We start from the raw sequence: 22,222 nt of genomic DNA, 5'->3' as shown, positions 1-22,222 counted from the left end.
TTTCTTGGGAGTTGGATATGCCTGCAATAGAACTAATCTGTGCATTGAAAAGCACACAGAGCTGGAAGTTGAAGTGGGAGTCACTCTGCCATCTTCTGTCTTTATGCACTTTTCGGGGGGGGGGTGTAACCACTTTCACTACCAGTAAGCTGGGGTTCAGGTAGTGGGTGCCAGGGGGAAACTTCAAGGGTACCACTGCACTCACAGGCACCACAAAGTTGACCTGTATAGTGGAATGTTCAGTTTAACTCAATAATGTTGAAACTAAAGCAAATAGTGAAGATGTACCCACCCAGCTGCCTAAAACACAAACCTGGTAGTCTGTTGATGAGCCAGGTGAGCTGTTTTCTGGAAATATTGGTCCAGCTGAGGTCAAGGCTGACTGGCTGCCTCCTGATTATGCCACCCAGTGCCAGAGGTGTGATGGACTTGTACCTGCTTAAGTCAATCTTCGTCCACAATCTCCTGTCACCACACCTAATTGAAACACACTGTATTAGACTAGAAATACACCTTTCCACAAACTCTTTATACACATTGGTTTTTGACCAATTATTTGTGACAGGATCTTTTACTGAGCAGTAGTACTTATGTCTTTTGAAACCAAGGAGAACAGAAAAGCCCGCCCCCTAGTCTGTGATGGGTAGGTAACCCCAATTCTTTTCTCTTGGACTTAGTCAACTCCCCTCAGCCCTTCAACAGGTGTATCTGGTACAATATTGTGTTTCCTTTGAGACACTTAAATTTATTCTTTCCACAGGGGTAATAGAAATATGGTTCTTGAAGATCACTGAAAAATACCTAAGGTAACTGACTATGAAGGCTACTGCTAGACACACCTTCAAGTCTATTCTTTTCCATCTATGAAGCTTTATAGAACCAAAGAACACTTTAACTGCTAGAAAACTACACATTATATATCTAACAAAGAAAATCGGAATTAAGGTAGTAGGATGGATATATGTTCACCTTCCTAACATCATCATCCTAGATATCCTCTGTGTAAACATATTCAAGGCAGAGGTAACCCGCAAAATCTTATTTGGGAAATGAAAAAACTTGTAAGACACTTTAAAGCTAATTCATTATTCGCAGTCGTAAACAAAAATTGGGTGGAAAAGAAAACTTTTGTTGATAATAAAAAAACTTACAATATTTTCTAATTGATCCAAGACAAAAATTATTGCATTCCTTTGTGACCGAGAATTTATATTAAGGGATTCTACGTCATCACCTTTAAAAAAATGTGTGCTTTTGAGAAGTTGTTGGTGAATGAATAAAGTAATGTCTTTCTGATATGTATGTTTCTCTGACTCTCCCACTGCTGGTCGGAAAACACATGGGGTAAGACTGTCTTGCTGTAGGGGTAAGCAATGCCCAATGTCCTTGGAGTCCTAAGCTTCTAATTTTGAAACACCTGAGATGCTATCCTATTTATTACATTTATACCTCACCCTTCCTCCCAAACGATCCCAGGGTAGCAACATTATTTTATACCTTGAAATCTGAGGGGCTCAACTACTGATTTAAATATCTACTCCTCATAGTAGTAGGGCTCTTGCTTACCCTTGAGGGCTGGAATACTCCTCCTACGTTAAGTTATATCCAGGTATGACATTTGCATATTAATATTGGGGGGAAAATTATAATCTGGCTCGTAAAAGGCTTCCTGAATTATGAGGTTGCCATCTAAGTTTTTCTGTATCAGATTTAGGATGCCTCTGGTCTATCAGCAGAATATCCTTGAAGTTTTCAGCTTTGATTCTGTGTTCATTGCAGGTAACATGTCTTTTCTAATACAATTAATTGGCTTGAGACAGGATACTATGCTGATAACTCATAAGGCTAAGAGTTACATTTGTGTATACTGGCTGACTGAGAATAGCTATATCTTGCTCTACCTCTCCACTGCGGAATTTTTTGAATTGGGTATGCTTCATTTTTCTGACTTTTAGCCTTTGAGTCACTCTTCATCTTAGAAAGTTTTTGGGGGGTGGGAGCAAGGAATCTGAGGTTTTCTGCTCATGCTTGAAGACAGGTCCTCCTTAAAGATGGCAGCATTTAGGGAAACTGAAGCTGGGAGTTGAACTAGTATCTCTCCCTTTTTCAGAGATGGGCTTCTTAAGACACAGAGGGAGAAAGTATAATTCTGCCCAATTGTAAAATATGGCCATGTCCTTCTTCTGAGGATTTTGCATCTAATCTAGGTCCGATGGTTGTATAGAATAAGTATAGAACTAGCAACTCGGGTGCATAGAGTTGCTTAAGCAAGTTCTTAGGATTTAATAGCCCCAGGCCATCATTTTGATTCCTATTGGTTACACACAGCTTTACCAGAAAGGAGCAACACATGGAGTTTAGTCAGACAATACCCAAATGATGAAAGACTAGTAGGATAATTATCTAAGAATGGCTGCACTAGATCAGATCAAGATCCCTCTACCCCATTTTGTTTTCAGCAGTGACTAGGCATGGGAACTCAAAAGCAAGATAAGAATGAGAAATCAAAAGCTTCTTTGTCTACAACATTTTCCTGGTACTTAGACATTATACTGGTACTGAAGGTGGAGATTCAATTTTTAGTAACTGTTACAATCCACCAATAGCCTTGTGTAATCCTCTTTAAAAGCCACCTGAGCTTGCAACTAACACTACATCCTGTGACATGAATTCCACAAGTTTATGCACTGTATTATTAAGTACAGTTGCTTTCTGCCTTTTGCCCAAATTGCCCCTTTTACATTTGCATATTACATATAAATTTGCAAGATATAGTCCAGCACCCAGAATTGGATCCAAGAGGCTTAGGGGTTCAATAAAAACATTCTGAAAAAGAGAGAACTACTATTGAAACAGGCGGTAGATCCAGTTCTGCAGTCACTTACCATTTGTACCAGGTTTTGCATACACGCATACATTCACAAAGCTCCTTGCGAGTGAGATAACGGAAGACAGACATCCACACCTCTTTTTGCATCCAGATTTCCTCACTATCTGGAGCCCTGCCTCCTTGGCCATTCAGTCTGGCTGCCCCACTCTCCTCTGCACTTTCCTCTTCCTCCTCTGCACTTTCCTCCTCCTCTTCATCCTCAGCTGCTTCTTCATCTCCACCCCGCTGGGGTGCTCTGGCTGAACTTTGGCGCATGACCACACGAGGAGAGTGCCGCAGATTAGTGGAGGAGGCAGTGATTGCCTGCAGCTTGGGCACAATGGAAGTGCCATGCATGTCTTTGGTAGGTCTTTGTAATGTGACTGTAAGATAGGAACCATGGAGCTTGGCCTTTTCTACTTCTGACAGCTCTTTCTTGCCACTAGGGTTGTTCTCTTTTTCCCGCACCACTGTGCGCTCTGTGCCTTGCAGCCGAAGTAGCTGGCGTCTCTTAAAGCGTTCATCCCGGCTGGGCCCATGATGGTCACTAGGACCGGCCCCCGGAGAGGACCGTGTCACTATGCTTCGTGGTGACACAGGGTCATGTATTAGCTGCAGCATTGGGGTAGGCGAATGTGGTGGTGGAGTCAAAGGTTCCTCACAGCTTCGCAAAGGACGCAGAACTTTGGCTTGGACTGTGTCATCATCGCCATCATCCATTTTCCGCTTCTGCAAAGTGAGTGGCAACAAGTTACCATTTTAAAGACCAGAACAGGAGGGAGTTAGATTTTGAAATTTATATGGTAGAATGCATTCCATTTAAAAGTATAATGCATCAGGGTGGGTGATGCTTGTTATTATAAGCTCTTTTACTTTCACACTGGTGTCAGTGAAGGAAGTGAAATTTACACTCTTTGCTGTCATTCCATTTATCCAATAGCCAACTCTATTAAAGTGCAGGACACCCGCATTTAAAACTGTGCTTGTTCTCCATTTGCTTCTGGACACAATGTGAAGTGCTTGTTTTGGCCTATAAAGCTCTAAGCAGCTTAAGTATACTTCACACAGAAGCCAGCTTCCCCAGACTCACTACTGAGATGAACATGGACAGCCCTGCTCTCAATCCCATCTCCAAAAAATGATACAAAGAGAACAGTGTATCCAGCTTTATTGGCATTTAGAAGGCAAGCTTAAAACCAAAACCAACCAAACAAAAAATGAACGGTGCTTCTGTATCTTTAGGGCTGATAAAAATATTTATAAAAATATTTATGGGGTTGATTTAAAGGAAAGCAAGACAAAACTTTAAAATAAATTTAGCATGTCTTCATTTTCTTAGTTAATAAACACTATCACAGTCCTAATGTAAATAAGCTCTTCTAGTGATGGCAACTAATTTACTAATTTACTAATTTTCCTACTTCAGAGATTTCAGGTTAGAAACATTGGGGTGGAGAGTAATTCAGCTAAGTTTTACTCCGAATAGACCTATTGAAATTAACAAACCTAACTTTTAAATTAATGAACATGACTAAGTTAGGTCCATTAATTTCACCAAGTCTATTCTGAGTAAAACTTAGTTGAATGCCACCCATTAATTCCCCTTTGTCTAGTCAGCACAGTGTCCTGCTTATGTTTGACTACAGTTCCCAGCATCCTTGACCACTGGCCACGCTGACTGGGGTTGATGGATGTTCAAAAACATATGGATCATATGCCTGATCTAGTTGGTATGTTAAAAGATCAGATAAAAGAATTGTAAATTTTCACCACTCCTGTAGACAAATGAACTTGCAGAAGCCAAGGAAGAACACAAACTGGGCTAATCTACATGCCACTTTTCTCTTAAGAAAACTGTTTAGGATGATACCATTGTTGTACTTTAGTTTATGGATTAGCTACAGCAGAGGGACAGGAAACAAAGTTTACAGTGATACAGATCAAAGACAATGTTACTCTACCACTGCAGAAGATGTCTGAAAGAAATGCTTAATGCATTATTAAAATTGCGGCTCTTTCCAAGTTGTATCCTTTTGTAAACCTCAGGCTTATCTTTTTCCCTTTGAAGCAAAATTTACATAAAATGCAGCAGCTGCACACAATCTATTGACATCAGGGTCTACAGATGTAATGCAAACACATTCTTGTCACTACATATGAAAACAGATTTTCTGGCATTTATAGTTAAGCTGAATTCCTAAAATAACTGTTGAAAGCCAATGGGAGCCTGCACTGACATGAATGGAAATGATAATCATCCCCAGGGAGTCTCAAGTCCTTGGAGGAAGTATGCTCTATGTATGGCACCTACTGTCTCAAAGCAAGGTTTTCCGAAAGCAATATATCAGGGTAGCCATATTACTGTACTATTCTACAGATGATGACTCAAAAGTAAACTCCACTGAGTTCAATAGGGTTCACTCCCAGGCAAATAAAAATAGGACACCAGTCTTAATCATGACGGAGTTCCTCCCCACACTGGTCTCCTAAAACCAAAATGACAGAAGAACTACTTTGTTTTCTGTATCAGTAGAAAAAAGTGAACAGTATAGTGTTTTTGAAGGGACAGATTATTGCAACAAGGTTACATGAGACAAGCTAGTGGTGATGCTAGTGGTTAGGAAGTTAAAGGCTGTCTTTTGCCCTTTGTTAGTACCGTGTTTTTCCATGTATCATATTGGCCTGAATATACCGTATTTTTCGCCCTATAGGACGCACCGTCCCATAAGGCGCACCTAGATTTTTTGGGGAAATAAAGGGAAAAAATTATTTCCCCCCCAGGCGCGGGGCTGGGGCGGGGGAGGCCCGAGCTTCCCCTGACCCCAGCCCCCAAACAGGCAGCTCTCTGCAAGCCGTGGGAGCCCAGCGCTGGCTCCCGCTGCTTGCGGAGAGGTCCGCGAAGCCTGGGCGCGCTGATCTCAGCGCGCGCAGGCTTCGGCATGCTGGCAACTCTCCGCAAGCAGCGGGAGCGCTCCCGCTGCTTGCAGAGAGGTCCGTGAAGCCTGGAGAGCGAGTGGGTCGGTGCCCACCGACCCCTCTCGCTCTCCAGGCTTCAGCGAAAGCCTGCATTCGCCCCATAGGACGCACACACATTTCCCCTTCATTTTTGGAGGGAAGTGCGTCCTATAGGGCGAAAAATACGGTAAGCTGCCCTTTTGTTTCGAAATTCCGACTGTGAAAAGTTAAAGTGCGGCATGACTTTGTGACCTTACAAAAATTGGCTTTTACGATATCGCTATTGAAACAGACATACGGTAAAACGGAACAGGTGTGAGTGCCTGTGGAATTTTAAGGGAGTGGCTTATATTTGGATATTGTCTTTTTTTCTCCCCCCCCCCGAATTTTAAAGGTGCAGTTTATATTAGGGTGCGGCTTATATTCGGGCCAATACAGTATAAGACGCCGCCATGTATAAAACAACCCCTATTTTCTTGAACACAAAATTAAGAAATTGGGCCTGAGCCCAGGCCACTTGCACCAGAGCCCGATCCTGATCCCAGGCCACCCCACCAGAGCCAGAGTACATTCACCATCCGTGTATAAGAAGACCCCCAGTTTTTGACTCAAAACAATTAGCAAAAAAGATGGACTTACATATGGAAAAATATGGTAAATTGAACCCATCTTACTTAATTTTCCTCGCTTCCCACCAGTAAAAACACACACAACCATTTTCAATAATGGGGCTAGCAAAGTAGAGAGGTGACCTGAATATATTTTTGGATGATTTAATTAGGCTCCATTAAAAAGAATGGGGTGTCTCTTCTTTACCTAACTAGGCTATAGCCATTTATCTGGGAGTAAGTCCCATTGAACTTAATGGGACCTCTCAGTAGAAACTATGCCTGGCTAGTGGTCAAACAAAAAGTTTAGTCTAGAAAATAATTAGGTAGCAATATACTGCATGAAAGCTTGCAATTCTACAATTACTTAAAGTACGTATATAGGTAGCAGGTTGTCAGCTTATGGGTAGGCAAAAGGTCCCAACCTACATACAGTGAGTGTACTGGGCCCAGAAAATCCTATTGGCATTCCAGAGCACCTGCAAGTGAAGTTACTGGAAGTACCGTCTCTCTTCCCAGATGACTTCCTTGAAGGACATGCTGGGCCCATACCATTTGAATCCATTCATTTGGCTATAGTATGAGCTCTGTTCCAAACTGCTCTCATATTAGCTACATTAAGGTTGAAGAAATTGGACTTTGTCACTTAGTGAAAGCTGAAGGGTTATGTAGATCTAATAAAATGCCACCAAGCTGCAGAATACAAGTGAGAACACTAGGTGCACATATGCACCCAACTTTGAAGATAAGTAGCTGATGTGAGGAACAAGTCAATTGTTATACTAGACTTGAACCATGTAGTGTTTATTTGTATCCGCATCTTAATTTGCCTATTCAAGAATGTGCTGTTAAATTCAATTTTCAAACAGATGTTAAGGGAAGGGTTCAGCCAATTTCTTCACTCTGCTAGGCTATGGCTTATTTAAAAGCAGATCTCCATCACAAAACATGTAGGAGAAACAGGCCGCTGATTGCCATGGTCCAAGTTCCCCAAGGCTGGAATGAAGTGCTGCAGGGCACTATTCTAACAGAATGCCAGATCGTAATAACTCCTGTGATGTTAATAAGAGTTTACCAGTCCCTTGCCCCCACCCCTGCTTGCCTTCACTGGGATGCTCTTTGCTGGGGCAGCAGGCACAACTCTACGCAGGATCTTGCAATTGTATTTCTCCCAGGGCAGTCTTGTCAGTTTCTGCCATTGATAACATGTCCACTGCTTGGTTGATGGAAGCTGATTTTGCTGCCCTTCCAGGAACTGTTTCTCCAGCAGGATGTTACAGTTCATGTGCTGATGAGCTCTCTGTAGATGCCAAGAAGGTGGCGGTGGAAAAGCTGTAAAGTGGCTCCATCATGTAGTTAACATTGCATGGTGTCACCAGTGCTCATTTCCAGGTGGAACTCTTTTACTCAACAGAAGCAGCTCTCCTAGTGCTCACCTCACACTCGTGTGGCTCCTACTAAGCCTTCCCAAAGTGCACAAGGATAAACACCCAGGATACCCAAAGAACCTTCTCTCCCCAATGCCTTAGGTACAGGCTAGGTGCAAACAGTGTGCCTCTTCATTACCCAAGAGTAGCATGCAACACAGATGGCATGTGCCAATGTTTGAAAATCTATTTCTTACCTGGCCTTTTTCCGACTCATCTCCCTTGTAGCACTTCGGACACTCCCAGCAGTTGGGCAATTCATCGTTCAGTAGCCCTTCCCCATCCATCTGCAGAGGAAAAATACACAAAGGTGATTTCCAGCAATGCATCTGTTCCTGACACTCCTGTATCGAGATGAGTTAAGTAAACCTTCTTACCTGTAGACAACCTGGGTGAACAATCTCATTGCAGATGCAGCACTCCATTAGCTTCTTCTCAAAGTCCTGCGAATCCTCATTCTTATCTACCTCCCCACAAAGTGAACATGTAACAGAGTGAGGCAGTCTGGGCTACAAAGCAAACAAAGAGTGAAACAGGAAGTTATACCACAGGCTTGCTTCTAAGCTTCAGGGGATGGTTATCCCACTTCCCCAACCCCATTTGCCTCTATAGAATGCACTGAAGGACATTAACTACTTTCCAGTGCCAACCACATTTGTTCCCAAGGCTTTTCAATCAACCTCATTAGTTGCTCTTTTGCCTTTCGAGACGTACGACAGGTTTCATCCCCTACTGTTAGAACCTTCCACAGAGATAAGCAATTTCCCCACCCAATATACCACAGGACTCACCGCCAAGCACTGCCGTAGTACACAGGACTGCTTCATACGACCAGGCCCCCCAAACTTCTTCATATCCCTGCAGTAGTGGCACATGCCACATTCACCTTGCAAGCAGGCCTTGCATTTACGGCATCGCACCCGCCTTCTGCGGGCACCAGACACTATAGGAGAGACTGTAGGTCTCACAGTTGCTGGCCGTGGCGCGGGTTTCATGGTGTGTGGCTTGGTGATAGGGATGGTAGGTAATCTTAACTTTGGCCGAGCCTGAAGCTTGAGCTGTCATTGGTGGGGGGGGGGGGGAAAGAGCAAAAAATTAGGAGGCTCATATAATCAACCAAGGAAACAATAATCTGTCAGAAGAGATCCAGATGACAGATGCATGAAGTTTAAAGTCAGGAATTTGGAACAGAAAAGATTGTGTATGGAAAGAATTAGGACTTTGATCTCAGAGGCACAATGTCTAAATAATGAACTTGTGTTTTATCATTAACCAATTCTGGATTTGGGCAATCACATCTCCTAGAAAGTGAAGCCATGATCATGATCCTCCTGGTTTCTTTATCCTCATATTTATACTGCACTTCATTTTAATACCTGTGATTTGTGCCCAGATCTACTCTGCTACTGCCCTTATACCTTATACTGGTCTAAGGTTCTTTGGTTTAAATTATGAGGCTATTGTTTTCAACTGACAACACTTTCCAGCACAGAACTCCTGTTCCCTCCACCAAGTCTCCAAGCTATTTGAGTTAAGTCATGGATCCATTATTTACCTTATCCCTCTTTGGCCACTGGACAATAGGAATTCCAGTAAGTGCCAGTTTGGGATCGCTGTTTGCGTACTCCTCCAGCAGCAGCTATAGCAGGGTTAAGAAAATAAAAATCAGTTTTTATACTTATATGGTATTTCAGAATAATTCAGTACATTTTCTTAGTAATCCTAACAACAATTCTGGAAGGCAGATCAGTGTTCTTGTCCCCATGTTACTGATGAGGGTCAAGAGATGTGGTTTGCCTAAGGATACCTAACAGAGATTAGATTTGACCAGAGACCCCTTGCCTCATGACTCACACACTTAAAGTCATTGTGTTAGGGAAAATAAAATGATGAAACATGATCAGAAATGAAGGTCTGGGTTAAGTGTGGTCTCTTTCACAATGTAGCAAAGCCCTCCACCCAACCAGTATGTCCATATTTATCCCAGAAGTTACACTCCTCAAAACAGCACAGAAACACAGTATTCTCAGCTGTTTTCTATCTCACACATGGGCTAGATAATTTCTATGCCACCAACCAATGACCAGGTTCTAGCAAATGTGGTTGCCATCCTGAGACAGCATCTCCTCCCGCCTGGCTCTTTTAGCCTTGTTCCTGATTCTGTCGTCCACCTTACCCACCCACTCTTGAATGCCATTTCAGATGTGCTTTATTTACTTGAGGTTACTATGGTTACGTTGCTGGCATCCCCGTGTGCAGGGAGTGCAGTGTCTCTAGCTGCCAAGAGGCAAAGAACACTGCATGGGCTGGGCTCACTCTCCCTGGCACTTACCAGAGAAAGGGGATTCATATTCCCATCTGAAGCTGCCTATACAGGGAAGTTGCTTTCCAGTAGGACAGATTAATTTAAAGTCACCAAGATAGGTGTCCAATTCACAATAACAATTTAAAATGAAGTTTCCAACTGTCCAATTAATGGTTCCTAAATAAGCAATGTTAATTGGTTGCTACAAACAATTCAAACATCTGTCTACAACTAAATAGAGCAAGTCGTCTTATTACCCAGGGAACACAGTCCAAAATACCTGGTCATGCAGCATACATGCTTTTTCTGCTGCAAACTGTATCTGCTTAAAGAAATGCATTATGATAAAGAATGTTTGGCTCTCTACCAGCATGTAAGAACACCAAGCAAAAGCATTTAAGATTAAATGTCCAGAGCTTTCCATAATCAAGGAAATCAGCCAGAATGTTTATTAATGCCTGACTTTCCCCCCACATTTTTAAACTGGACCATTATTTTACATAGAACAGCACCTCAATTTAAGTAAAAGGGGGGGGGAGAGAAAGCAAGTCAATGTGTTTGACTCAGGATAGATGCTAATATAATATTTATCTACCTACTGAAAAGCAAGTCCACAAAATGCAATGGGGTCTACTCTCAAGTAAATGGGTGTGGGATTGCAGTTTAAATGTTTGTTAAGTAATTGGATTTTCCAAAAAATAAAAAAATTAAATCCGGTTTAATTTAAAAAGAAGCACCATCAGTTTTTATCCACTCCGCTTTACAGCTGCTTCTCCACCCTTCAAGAGAAGGTTGTGGGTGGAAGGAAGTGGCTGTTCGGCTAGCCCAGCAGAATGTGCAGTCCCCAAGCCCCACCCTCTCCCTTACAGCGTCTACTTATGAGGAAAGGTCGGCATTTGAGGGCATGAAGACACATGCTTCACGGGGCAGAAGGGGAAACGCACTATATGCATCAGCCTGGGGCACTTTAGGGGTGGCTGCACAGACGTGCAAACTCCGGGGGTGGGAACACCCAGCTTCACCGACTCACGCGGATGTTAGGAAAGAGTAGCCCCCACCCCGCCCCAAGAGTAAGAAGAAGTCTATCACTGATCTGAAGTAGAAAACGTGCCGTTCCCAAACACCCAAAGAATGCAAACCAACTCGGGAAGGGAAGACGCGGGCTCCGACCCTGTAACAACCGATATAAGGGAGTCCCTGCATTCCAAGCTTACGAACTCCTCCCATGGAAAGTACCCTTCAAACAAATGCAGAGAGGGGCCGTGGGAGGGGAGTCCCGGGTGATCCTATCCTGCATGGACGTGGGAAGCAGCTCTCTCCCTCCCCCACCCGCCGGCGGAAACCTGCTGAACCCCCCCAAGATTCGTGTCTGCCTGACCTTGCGTGCTTCGTTCCACGGAAGGTGCCGAGAGTCTCGGAGGAAGTTTCCGAGTCCCTTTGTTTTCTATTCTGCCAAGTTGCAGGGCTTCGGTTTCGATCCTCCCCCCACTATGTAATTTTAACTCCAGCACAATCCTCCTCCTTCACACGAGCGGCTCAAGAAGCGCGATCCCAACTCCGCCAGCACCAGCGGCTGCCCGGCGCCAGCAGCATGTTCCTTCCAGAACCCTTCAGCGGAAGCTTCCTGCGCCCGCAAACAATGCTGCTGCGTCACCCACATGCAGTTCCCAGCAATGCTTTGCAACGGAAGATGGCAGAAGAGAAAGGAGACCGAGAAAACCAAGCCAGGAACAGGACGGCAAAGCCGTTCTGCTGCAGAGTTGGGAGGGGGCCGGGCCAAGCCGCTGGCTGCTTGCTGATTGGTCGAGGCGGCAGCCGAGGCAGCCTCTCTCCCCCTCCCCCACCACTACTGCAATTGGAGAATCCGGGGCCAGCACCCGAGGGCTGGCTGGGGCAGACTTTATAGAGAACAGCACAGAAAGCTTTTCACCCGCTCGGTGCGCTGCAGCTACGTCCCCGTTTTCCAGTATCCCCCACCTCGCTATGCCCTCAGAAGCAACTGCCGCTTAACGACGACGCCCTCTCAACACCCACAATGACGTTTTAACTCCGAAGAAGGCACATGCCCAAGGTGTCCATGCCGTTCCTCATCAGAGAGGTGGAAATAGATACTTTGTTGCAACATATTAACCCCCTAGCTATTCAATCTATTTGAAATCTTAAGACCGCCTCCTCCAACCTAGACACTGCAACGTTCTATTTAAGCAAGACGTCTGAATTACCCTCTTCAATGCTGCAAGATCTCTCTCTAACACACACACCCCCAACATTTTTGTAGGTTTCAGAATTCAACGTGTTAGCAAACTTGAGACGGCAACTAGCAACGATAAGCAGGTGCTAGACCAGTCAAACAGGTATTACTAGGTGAACTGGCATAACTGACTAGTTGAGTACTATCTGGTTATAACCTCCACCTACACATTAAAAGCTGAAATAAAAGTAGTTAAGCTAGATGTCAAGTATTTGTAAAGCTTCTACCACAAATAGTAGAATGCTAGAGCAAATATGTACTAGGTTACAAGCTCTCTGGGTCTTAAAAGTGCCAGTCCCAGACATTAAAAGTGCTCACATTCACAGCTGCAATCTTCTGTGTATCACAGCTGCCAAATGGTACATCACCTTGCACCATGCCAATATGAAATATACATATATTCTTTGATATGCCTTTCCCTTCCATTTTATCCTTAAGGCCAGTTTGGAGCAGATTTCAGAGCCTACATAAATGAAATGTATGATAGGAATAGCTGTGGAACAGACTCCCATGAGAGGTGGACAGGCTCTCCTTTCTTAGAGGTTTTTAAGCAGAAGTTGGATGGACATCTGTTATATATGATCTAGTTGAGATTCCTGGATTCCACGGGGTTGAACTAGATGCCCTCAGGGACCCTTCCCGCTCTACAATTTTATGATTCTGTGAATCTATAAAATGGTGTCCAAGCGCATTTATCTTCAAAATGGTGTTCAAGTGCATCTACATTCAGAATCAGAGTCCAGCTCCTGTGTAATTTGCTGGCAAGATCTGAAGTTTATACATGTGTGCACTGCTTATTTGTGATGATATTTGCATGTATTTATACTTTGGAATTAAATACCCAAGTACAAAGGGTAACTTACCTACAAAGGGTAATGTATGAAGTGGCCCCAAGTCTCATAAGTATTAGTAATTGATTGAGTTCAAGGGGAATTCAGTATAGAAGCTATGGAGAAGTGAAATGCCTGTACATAGTATTGCCAATGAAAATGTTCAACACTGTTCTTGCTCTAGTCTAGACATTCTTTAGCATGCTACAGAATTGTCATAAATGCACAAGATCAAGAAAGCAAATTTTTTTTTTACAGTCAGGTCTCAATTTTCTTACTTCCGGTGGCATTTTGAAACAGGTTGATGGGTTTCTGTAACAAAGCAAACTGAAGCAAAGTGAACAGAAGTGAAACAGTGCTGCCATGTGAGCACACAAGCTATCTGTACTAGGCTTTTTATGACCCCAGTCAAGTTTGAGTGCTCCCTTTTCATTGGAAACCTTGGGGTTAATCACCTTTTTTCTACAGATAGGTCAGACAACATTGCATGTACTATAGTGAAACGAAAGGTGAATAAGTGACAGCTTTTATTCCCTCCAGGGAGGTAAGCAGCTCGTGGTTCCACCATTTTTAGCCTTATCTATTTCTTCCAGCAAGTCTCCAATAAAGAGAACTGCATTCAATCCTGATGCCTTTTGAGTTGGATAAAGCTGTTTTGCTAGCCCATTTGGCCAAGTAAGCCCATCTTTTCCTCAATGCCACCACACCCGATAGAGAAGTGCAAGGAGAAAGAAGAGCGTGTAAGCAGACCAAAGGAAGAAGATACTATTAAAAAATGAAGCTGTGGATACACTGCTTGCCTTCTGCTTTCTTGAAGAATAAACAAACCCTTGGACAGATAGCGATTACTGCCACTTCATCTGTCAAGTTCTTTTGTGCATACTTTTGGAAATTTTGATTTAGTGAGATGTTTATGCAAGTGTGTTAGGTGTGTGTACACCTTTCTGGTACCATGGAAACAAACAAGGTCAGGAACAAATCATAGCCAAAGAAGCCATAACAAGAGGGCCAAGTTTCAGGAGACCTTTTCAGAGCCATTTTCAAAGCACCTCATTACCATTCAGGGATTCACACAGAGAAAGCGACAAGAGGCCATATAATTACACTGTTGATCAACGTGCACTGTTTCATACGGATAAAGCTTGGGAGGGCAAGCCTTTCTTCAACTCCCAATGGCATGAAACAACTTCGTATGGCCCAGGACCAGAAGTGAAGCACTAGCAAAAAATGTAATCCAGTTGATGACTGTGCTCACACACTACGGAGGTGGCAGAGCCCAACACACCCACAGAACCATGCTAGATAACTTTACAATATTAACAGATGCATAAGCAGCTGATCAACTCTAATAGAGAAACTGGCCACAGCAACAAATCACTTAGGCTTGCACACGGCCCATGTAAACAAACATTGGTGGGTTGTCACAGGTGCTGGGGAAAAAGTGCTACACACAAAAATGAGATAACTCTTGACTTTACAACATACCTTAACATCTGCAATAAGGGCGTCCTCATCCTCTATGCCTGTGGGTACACACTTCTTGTGTAGGGGTAAAGACTCCAGCTTGTCTACAAGACAACGCAGACCTTCAAGCTCAAATTGGGTCAGATGCACCTTGTTGCCCTTATGAGGGCTGTTGCTATGAGTGTCCCAGGCTTGGCCATTGTGAGAGCCTCGACTGGACTCTGAGTCCATGGAGAGAGTTCTCTTGAGATCTGGCAAACTCCGGCAGCCTTTATTTAGTTCTTCATAGTCTAGATTAGCACCATTGGCTACAGGGCTAGTGAGGACCGACCGCCTAGTGACAGGGCGGCGCGATTCCTTTTCTGCTGCTGCATCATCTTCATCCACAGTGCCTGACTCCAAGCCGCATAACTCCATATCTGTATGTAAAGGGTAGAACAGTGATAATTGAGCAGATCTGCCTGTGGAACAGCTTTGGAGAGAATTAAGGTGTTTCAGTATTTGTACTATTCACTCAGCCACCACAGCGGCCTGGGGAAAATGGAGTACAGCTCCCTAGCTGTTGTGCACACACTCTTGGCAAGAGTGAGCATGCAAGTGTATCAGCCAATATCCTGCTGCGTTTCAAAGTTGGTAAAATACAGCACACAGCAGCTGTGACCCATTTGCCACTTGCCTATCAATGGGGAACACAAACCACTACAAATTGTAGAAATATGTAATCTGTATTCTGGCATATTCTACCAATCTTAGAGAAAACAATTAAGAGGTTACTTTTGCTGAAGTCAGAAGGCATCAAAACAAGTAATTCTTTTTATTCTAATGTCAACCCAGATTAGAGTTTAGCTTGGAAGCAAAGTGTTTTTAGAAATTCACAGAAGAATGACAGCCAAATAACGGGGAAATAACTCTTACCCATGCTGAGTGACTCCTTCTGAAAGTCCTTGGTTAGGTGGGAACGGTTGGTGATGCAGAAGACATAGCGTTCTAGTACGTACCAGCACATTTCATAATAAAAGGGATAGCGAAATTTATTTGGAACCTGTCAATGTGTAAGAAGTGAGAAGGCTGAGTCTAGAAAATGCTACCAGTTGCACACCCTTGTAAACCATCCCATTACCATTCACTCCCTTTTAGGGAAATAAAAATACTACTTCTCCCCTCTCAATAATGAAGTTCATCAGATAGTTTATTATTTACTGCTGAGCGAAGCACCCCCATTCCAACCAGAAAAGCTAATCAATTTCTCAAAGTTGCCAACCTTCAATTAACTTATCTGTTTATGTTGCCTCTCTATCATCTGCCATGGATTGCTTCGGCTTCCTCAGATGCCTGAGAGAGAAATACGTTCTCTCCTGATTGTCCAAACTGCTGCTGGCTACAAGGCTTACTATAGCTTTATGAGCTGATCTTGCAAGCATCATAGCCTGATACTCCATAGCTGCGTGGCAATGAACAGTGGCAAAAGCAGCTGTAGAAACCTGCTGATTTGGTGAGTGAGGATTGGACTCAAACACCAGAGACTAACTGTGGGGCACTCAAATGCCAGAAACACAAAAGGTGGAATATGGTGGAATTTTCAGCCTATTGCATTGGTGATACAACCAACAAATCAAGGTGGGGGGTCTCTGTAGGCCACAAAAAACTTTACAGGGGCAATATGTGGTCCATGGGCTGATTATCCCTGCTATAGACACTCATTTAGATCTTCCCTTCCCTTCTACAAACAGAAGAGCCTTTATTTATTCTTTATTTACCAAAATGTATATACTGCTTGATTGCAGTTAAACTTCTCAGTGGTTTGCAAGAAATATTAAAATTATCAATAAAAACAGCCAAAACATTTAAAATTAACAGTAAAATAAAAGAGGTTTAAACATGTCCACATCTATGTGTCTGGATAAAAGGTAAAGGTACCCCTGCCTGTACGGGCCAGTCTTGACAGACTCTAGGGTTGTGCGCTCATCTCACTATAGAGGCCTGGAGCCAGCGCTGTCCGGAGACACTTCCGGGTCACGTGGCCAGCGTGACGAAGCTGCTCCGGCGAACCAGCACCAGAGCAGCACACGGAACGCTGTTTACCTTCCCGCTATAAAGTGGTACCTATTTATCTACTTGCACTTAAGGGTGCTTTCGAACTGCTAGGTGGGCAGGAGCTGGGACCGAACGACGGGAGCGCACCCCGCCGCGGGGATTTGAACCGCCGACCATGCGATCGGCAAGTCCTAGGCACTGAGGTTTTACCCACAGCGCCACCCGCGTCCCATGTGTCTGGATAGGCTTTCCTAAACAATTTCCTTAAAGCAGGCTCCGACAAGAGTACAGTGAAGCCCCCACCTGATGTCAAAAGGCACGGAATTCCAAAGTGTCGATGCCACCACACTAAAAGATAGAATTCTTACAACTGTGGAACAAATATTATGTGCCACCTGTAACAGTACCAGCTCAGACCCTGCTCTTTCTGTTGGTGAGAGCATCCCATAAATGGAACTCTGCTTGCAGGACACTCTGCCAGTGAAAGGAGATTCAAGATCCAAGCCTATATATGTTGTCAAAAATCTTTCCTCACCAAGGCTCCTAAAAAAATTTAGCAGTCATGGAATTACAAAGATGGGTCCTCTTATGGATTGAGCAAGATAGCAGCGTCAGAATAAACTGCCAGTTTTCACAGCAGAGGGGGGAAAATACTGCATATGGTCCCCAGAGATAAAAATTGCCTATTTCATTTACCAGTGCGCAAAGAAAATTCTGCGGGGAGCTAGTAGTATTGCTACTGAAATTCCTATGTTATCCAGGTTTGAAAACTTTTGGAAACCGCTTACCCGTGTGCGGTCTTCAATGCTGTAGATCCGCAGCTGCATAGGGATGTTGAAGCTGTGCAGAAAGTTACCCCCAAAGACCAGGGTGTCCATAGGAGTGTACACTGCATGGATCCAACCTGATAGCAAAAATCCCATAGGTTAATATTTTCTGGTGTTGCATAATGGAGAACCTTGTGCTACTAAAGCTGATTTCTGTATTATCCTAAGAGTTGTGCTTTTTGAAAAACAGGCCTGCTCTTAATCTCAGCTCCTGCTACTAAAAGCTACAAGATTCTTCCTCTTTTTCAGCAATGGATGCCATCTTATTTTCAAAGGAAGGATCAAAAAGGAATCGATTCCAATTGACTTGGAAAAGGGAATACTGTTTTTGGGGTCTCTGATCTACTGTTTATTCTTCTCAAGTCCTCTCCCATACATAAGATTTGCCCATGTAGCTGACAGCCTCATTGGGTCTAAGGAGCAACAATAGTTAAAGCTCAAGACCACATGGCTAACAAACAAACTGCAAGAAATAACTCTTCTAATGCTTCAATGGACACATTTATTTTTGGCAACAGAAAATTAGTTTAAGCTCTGTTCACATTACCCTACCTGAGGGTATGACAAAGGTATAGCCTTGTTTGAGCTCAATACGCTGACAATTTGACACCCTGTCACCAAGAAAGATATCCCCTTGTTTTCCCGACAGCAGCCAGTTTTCATACAACTCCAGGTTCTGGGGAGTGGGTGGAATTAACCAAAAGACCTACAAGTGGAAAAAGATAGATTTAACAAACCTTCTCTTTTGAAAACCTACTGTTTGCTGAGATCCATTTGTTGCTTTGTTATATGAGCCAGACTTAAAAGAAACTCAAGAGCAGTGCTATATAAACCATGCAACAATTGGCCGACAAAGCCCACCTTCCCAAATAAAAGCACTTCACACTTTACTCAGTAGCTTAGGTGCACTGGTGCTTACCCTGATAAATACATCAGTTGTGATGGGGGAAATTCAGCACTATCTGGCGTATATCCAAACATGCAGTGGAGGCTAACCATGGATCCTTGATTTTAAGTTCAGTTCTTGGCAGGGGTGGGAGATGGGGGAAAGAATGGGTCACTCCTTGAGACTGCAGCAAATGTTGCTGGAGCAACATGGACAAAAATAACTGAAGAGGTATATTAAAACTACTTGTCCCAGAGTTGTTTCATCCTACCTTTTATCTGTGCCTTGTTGCATGCTGATTACTCTACCTAAAAACCTTTCCTCCCTAATTTTTCAGCACTCTTTCTCCAAGTAGTAGATCCTTAAGGTTAGGTTTTTGGCAAAATCTTTCAGCACTATCTGTTTTGTATGTACCACAGACTAACCTCCCCCTACATCTCCACTCTATAGTGCAGAACACATCATTTATTTTCTATATGTGCCTTCCTTGCTGCAAATGCTAACTGTTTAATGGCCAGCAGTATTCATTACCGTAAGAGGCAGCCTCAATATTTTGCATTATGTGGAAATTGCTTTTCATGTGTAGTATAGTGCACCTGGATTGAGTGGTTAGTATTAACACACAAACTAAAATGAAACTTCAATTACACAAACAGTGCACAGCCAACACTGCTCAGAAAAATGAGAGTCATTGCAGCAATAAGATGTGCCAAGAGCAGGCAGTGCACAAATCAGAAGGTTAAAAACCCCAAATCATAATGAAGGCTGTGAGTTGGTGAATCTTTATGGCTTGCATTTAGTAGCAGTAACCACACTATGCTTTCAGTATTAAATGAATAGAACAGGAAGTTGCAATTACAATTCAGAATCAAGTAATTTATTTTCATGCCTACAGAGACAATTTCTACTTCAGCATTCAAGAGTTTTAACAAATTACCTGCCTTTTGTACTTATTTCCACCAAAGCAAAGGTTTGTTTATATAAAGTGAATGAGGAATATTTAGTAGTCACACTAACAGAATTAGAATTATTGGAGAGCTCAGCGTTGTAGTTTCCTCAAATTTCTTTAAAAATTAAGAAGTTGTATGTACAAAAACACTAACCACTCAAGTACACAACACATGCCCTACCGAATATTATGAAATATAAGGTACCTAAACCACTTTGTTGTTTCTAAAAGTAATCCGTATGTGTAATCCTCAGCAATGCCTCAGTTTGTGAGAGAGACCAGATTAAGCTACTGATAATTTGTCTCTATGCCTTATTTGCAACAAAAACCAAGGAATACTTCTCTAAACTGGTGAAGCTAGAGAAACAAGTACCTGTTGTCTACAAAGAAGCAGAGGTGCCAAAAATTATGTTTCTGACTAGGGGGAGAAAAGGGTGGGTGGATGGAAACAAAAGTTTGGATAACATGGATTGTCTAGAAATGTGTGTTTAAATGTTCACAGCTTTTGAATGTTTTCACAGACAAGCTTGTAATTCTCTCTCTCTCTCTCTCTCTCTCTCTCTCTCTCTCTCTCTCTGTGTGTGTGTGTGTCCATGCACACACACGTTAATTTATTCCTCATATAAGGCTGGATGGAAGGTCTGTAACCACTAATGGAAGAGAAATAGGAAGAAAAGGCTATATGGACTAGGAATCTTGCAAGCTCTCCTTCCCCTTCAAGATCCCTAAATTTGCTTTAAGGGTTTGGAAACCCCTAGAGCATACTGGAGGGTACACAAGGAGATGAAAGGGAGAGGAAGTTCAGTTGCCTACACAGCAATTGTTATGTGCATGCAGTGATTTAGTTGGACAAAACCTCCCAAATTTTAAAGCATACCAGCGGATACAGTGAGCTCTTATATTTTCAATGTTATTTTTTTTTAAAAAAAAGATTGGATGTTATTTGATTCAAAGTATGTATATCCTGCTTTTCCAGTATAATGGCCTCAAGTTTGTTTAGCAATGCAAATGATTTAATATACATCTGTTTCACTAATCACTCATACATCTCCCTTTCAATTTGCTCATGTTCCGTTAGTTACATACTGTATCCACCTGGGAATCCTATTCAACAGTACAATAAGCTTAGTTGTCCTGATTCTAAAGCACAGTGACCAAACACAAGCTAATGAGCTGCATGTGGCTCCCTGGGTGGTTCAAGAAAGTGAAGCAATTAATGATACAGCAGCTCCGCAGTGGGCAAGTGTTCTAGAAGCACAACAGAACCTTTCCCATGTCTCCTTCACCCTCCCTGCCCTTCCTTTTTTTTAGTCAGAAGCCAGATTGAAGGATTTCTGAACAAAGCAGACACAGCTTCATGATTCACAGGGTCCAGGGTTTTGGGATACCTCAGCAGGCAAATGAGAAACGGAATTCCAATTTTACTCAGTTAAGCATTTAAAAAATATATCCTTCTGCACAATCTCCCACACAAAACAGAGCAACTTGCTGGGATTGTCACAATACCTTCCCCCCTCTGTGGATGTGATACCACACTGAAGTGCCACCGAAGTCTACATGGAAGTCTGTATAGCAGCCCTTGACACTCATCAGACAGTACCTGAAATGAAATCAGCAATATGAAACTGCAACTCAAGTCCAATCAATCTTGCATTTCTATGCAGATGGAATAAATGCTTGGTATTAGAGTGCTTGCTGACAGTATTTTATGGGTGACTGGCACTTTGAATCAAAGCACTAATCACCCAGAATTTACACATTCAGGATGCTGACCCCCATGCCAATTGCTGTTGATCTAAATGACCACCATGGGGCACAGCTACTATTGCATCAGAACAGGGGCAACAGGGAACTACATCCCAACAATGCTGTAACAGGAACCACCTCCACTTTATTTTTGCAATTCCTGATATTTTCAATCAAATAAAGATAACCTTTTGACAATATAGTGTGCAAGGCTGTTCTGTATCACTGTCATGTTAGGAAAAACAACCTTTAGGTTTCTGGCTTGGATGACTGAAAACAGAGTTTGGGCATTATATTAAGGAGAGGCAGCTTTAGCAGAGACCTCATTCTGAAATCTCGCCCTAGTAGATAGGTGGTTACACACAACATCTGAAACTACTTACTTCTGCACCTTGGGATACTGCATATCCAGAATAGCGTTAGTTGATTCTGTCTGACTTTCCTTCAGATGCCTTGGCCACATATTATCAACCCAATCAATCAAATCCACCTGAAACCATACAGTTATTAGAGCAAAGTTTAGACAGCAGAAATACTAGGAGGCATCATTGCTACAGAACATAATTGCTAATGGCAGCCAAAATAATTTAATGAACTGAATATAAAATGCTATACTTACTTTGAGGTACATTATCAGTAATACTTACCTCATACTCTCTAGCTACAAATACAGTATTGCACTATGATCTCCATATATTTTGCATTCCTGAAGTATCAGATATGAAATGAGTACTCAGCTTATTAATGTCTCAATTAATTATGCACCCATGGCCCTGATTCTGTAATAGCTTTCCATAGCAAAGTTGTTACTGGCAGAAATTTCCAAGATGACAGTTTGGAATGAAGAAAATTGAGTAGACATCATGTGCTGGTCGACATAAGTCTGTGAAAGCCATTTCCCAAAGTGGCTGCCAGCCATCCTCCAGCAATCTTTCTCTCATGAATTATGACATCTACATCCATAAAATTTGTCAAGCTACATGTTTTGAGATGTCTCACTTCTTCACAAGTTATATGTACATTAGCTTTATTATATTATAATGCCAATAGTAGAGGGGAAAGCAAGAATAA

The 22,222-nt window shown here is 42.7% G+C and overlaps 1 protein-coding gene across 6 annotated transcripts in view; it reads right to left on the bottom strand.

Moving 5' to 3' along the window:
* The window catches only part of KDM2A (lysine demethylase 2A), a 54,268-nt gene that overhangs the window by 5,642 nt on the left and 26,404 nt on the right, over nt 1-22,222 (bottom strand). For 5 of the 6 annotated variants that reach the window (XM_053399328.1, XM_053399336.1, XM_053399318.1 and 2 more), the window contains 12 exons: nt 21,535-21,641; nt 20,912-21,005; nt 18,123-18,276; nt 17,532-17,647; nt 15,625-15,751; nt 14,731-15,128; nt 9,415-9,498; nt 8,651-8,917; nt 8,237-8,368; nt 8,057-8,146; nt 2,886-3,598; nt 314-477 (listed from right to left, as the gene is read on the bottom strand). In XM_053399328.1, the coding sequence (XP_053255303.1) occupies nt 314-477; nt 2,886-3,598; nt 8,057-8,146; nt 8,237-8,368; nt 8,651-8,917; nt 9,415-9,498; nt 14,731-15,128; nt 15,625-15,751; nt 17,532-17,647; nt 18,123-18,276; nt 20,912-21,005; nt 21,535-21,641 (2,446 nt within the window). Of the gene's footprint in view, nt 1-313; nt 478-2,885; nt 3,599-8,056; nt 8,147-8,236; nt 8,369-8,650; nt 8,918-9,414; nt 9,499-11,542; nt 11,917-14,730; nt 15,129-15,624; nt 15,752-17,531; nt 17,648-18,122; nt 18,277-20,911; nt 21,006-21,534; nt 21,642-22,222 lie in introns of those variants that run through there. The other variant, XM_053399355.1, reaches the window with a different exon arrangement.

This window comes from Podarcis raffonei, chromosome 1 (genome assembly GCF_027172205.1).
Source record: "Podarcis raffonei isolate rPodRaf1 chromosome 1, rPodRaf1.pri, whole genome shotgun sequence".
Taxonomy (NCBI): domain Eukaryota; kingdom Metazoa; phylum Chordata; class Lepidosauria; order Squamata; family Lacertidae; genus Podarcis; species Podarcis raffonei.
This window is presented reverse-complemented; position numbering and strand designations above follow the sequence as displayed.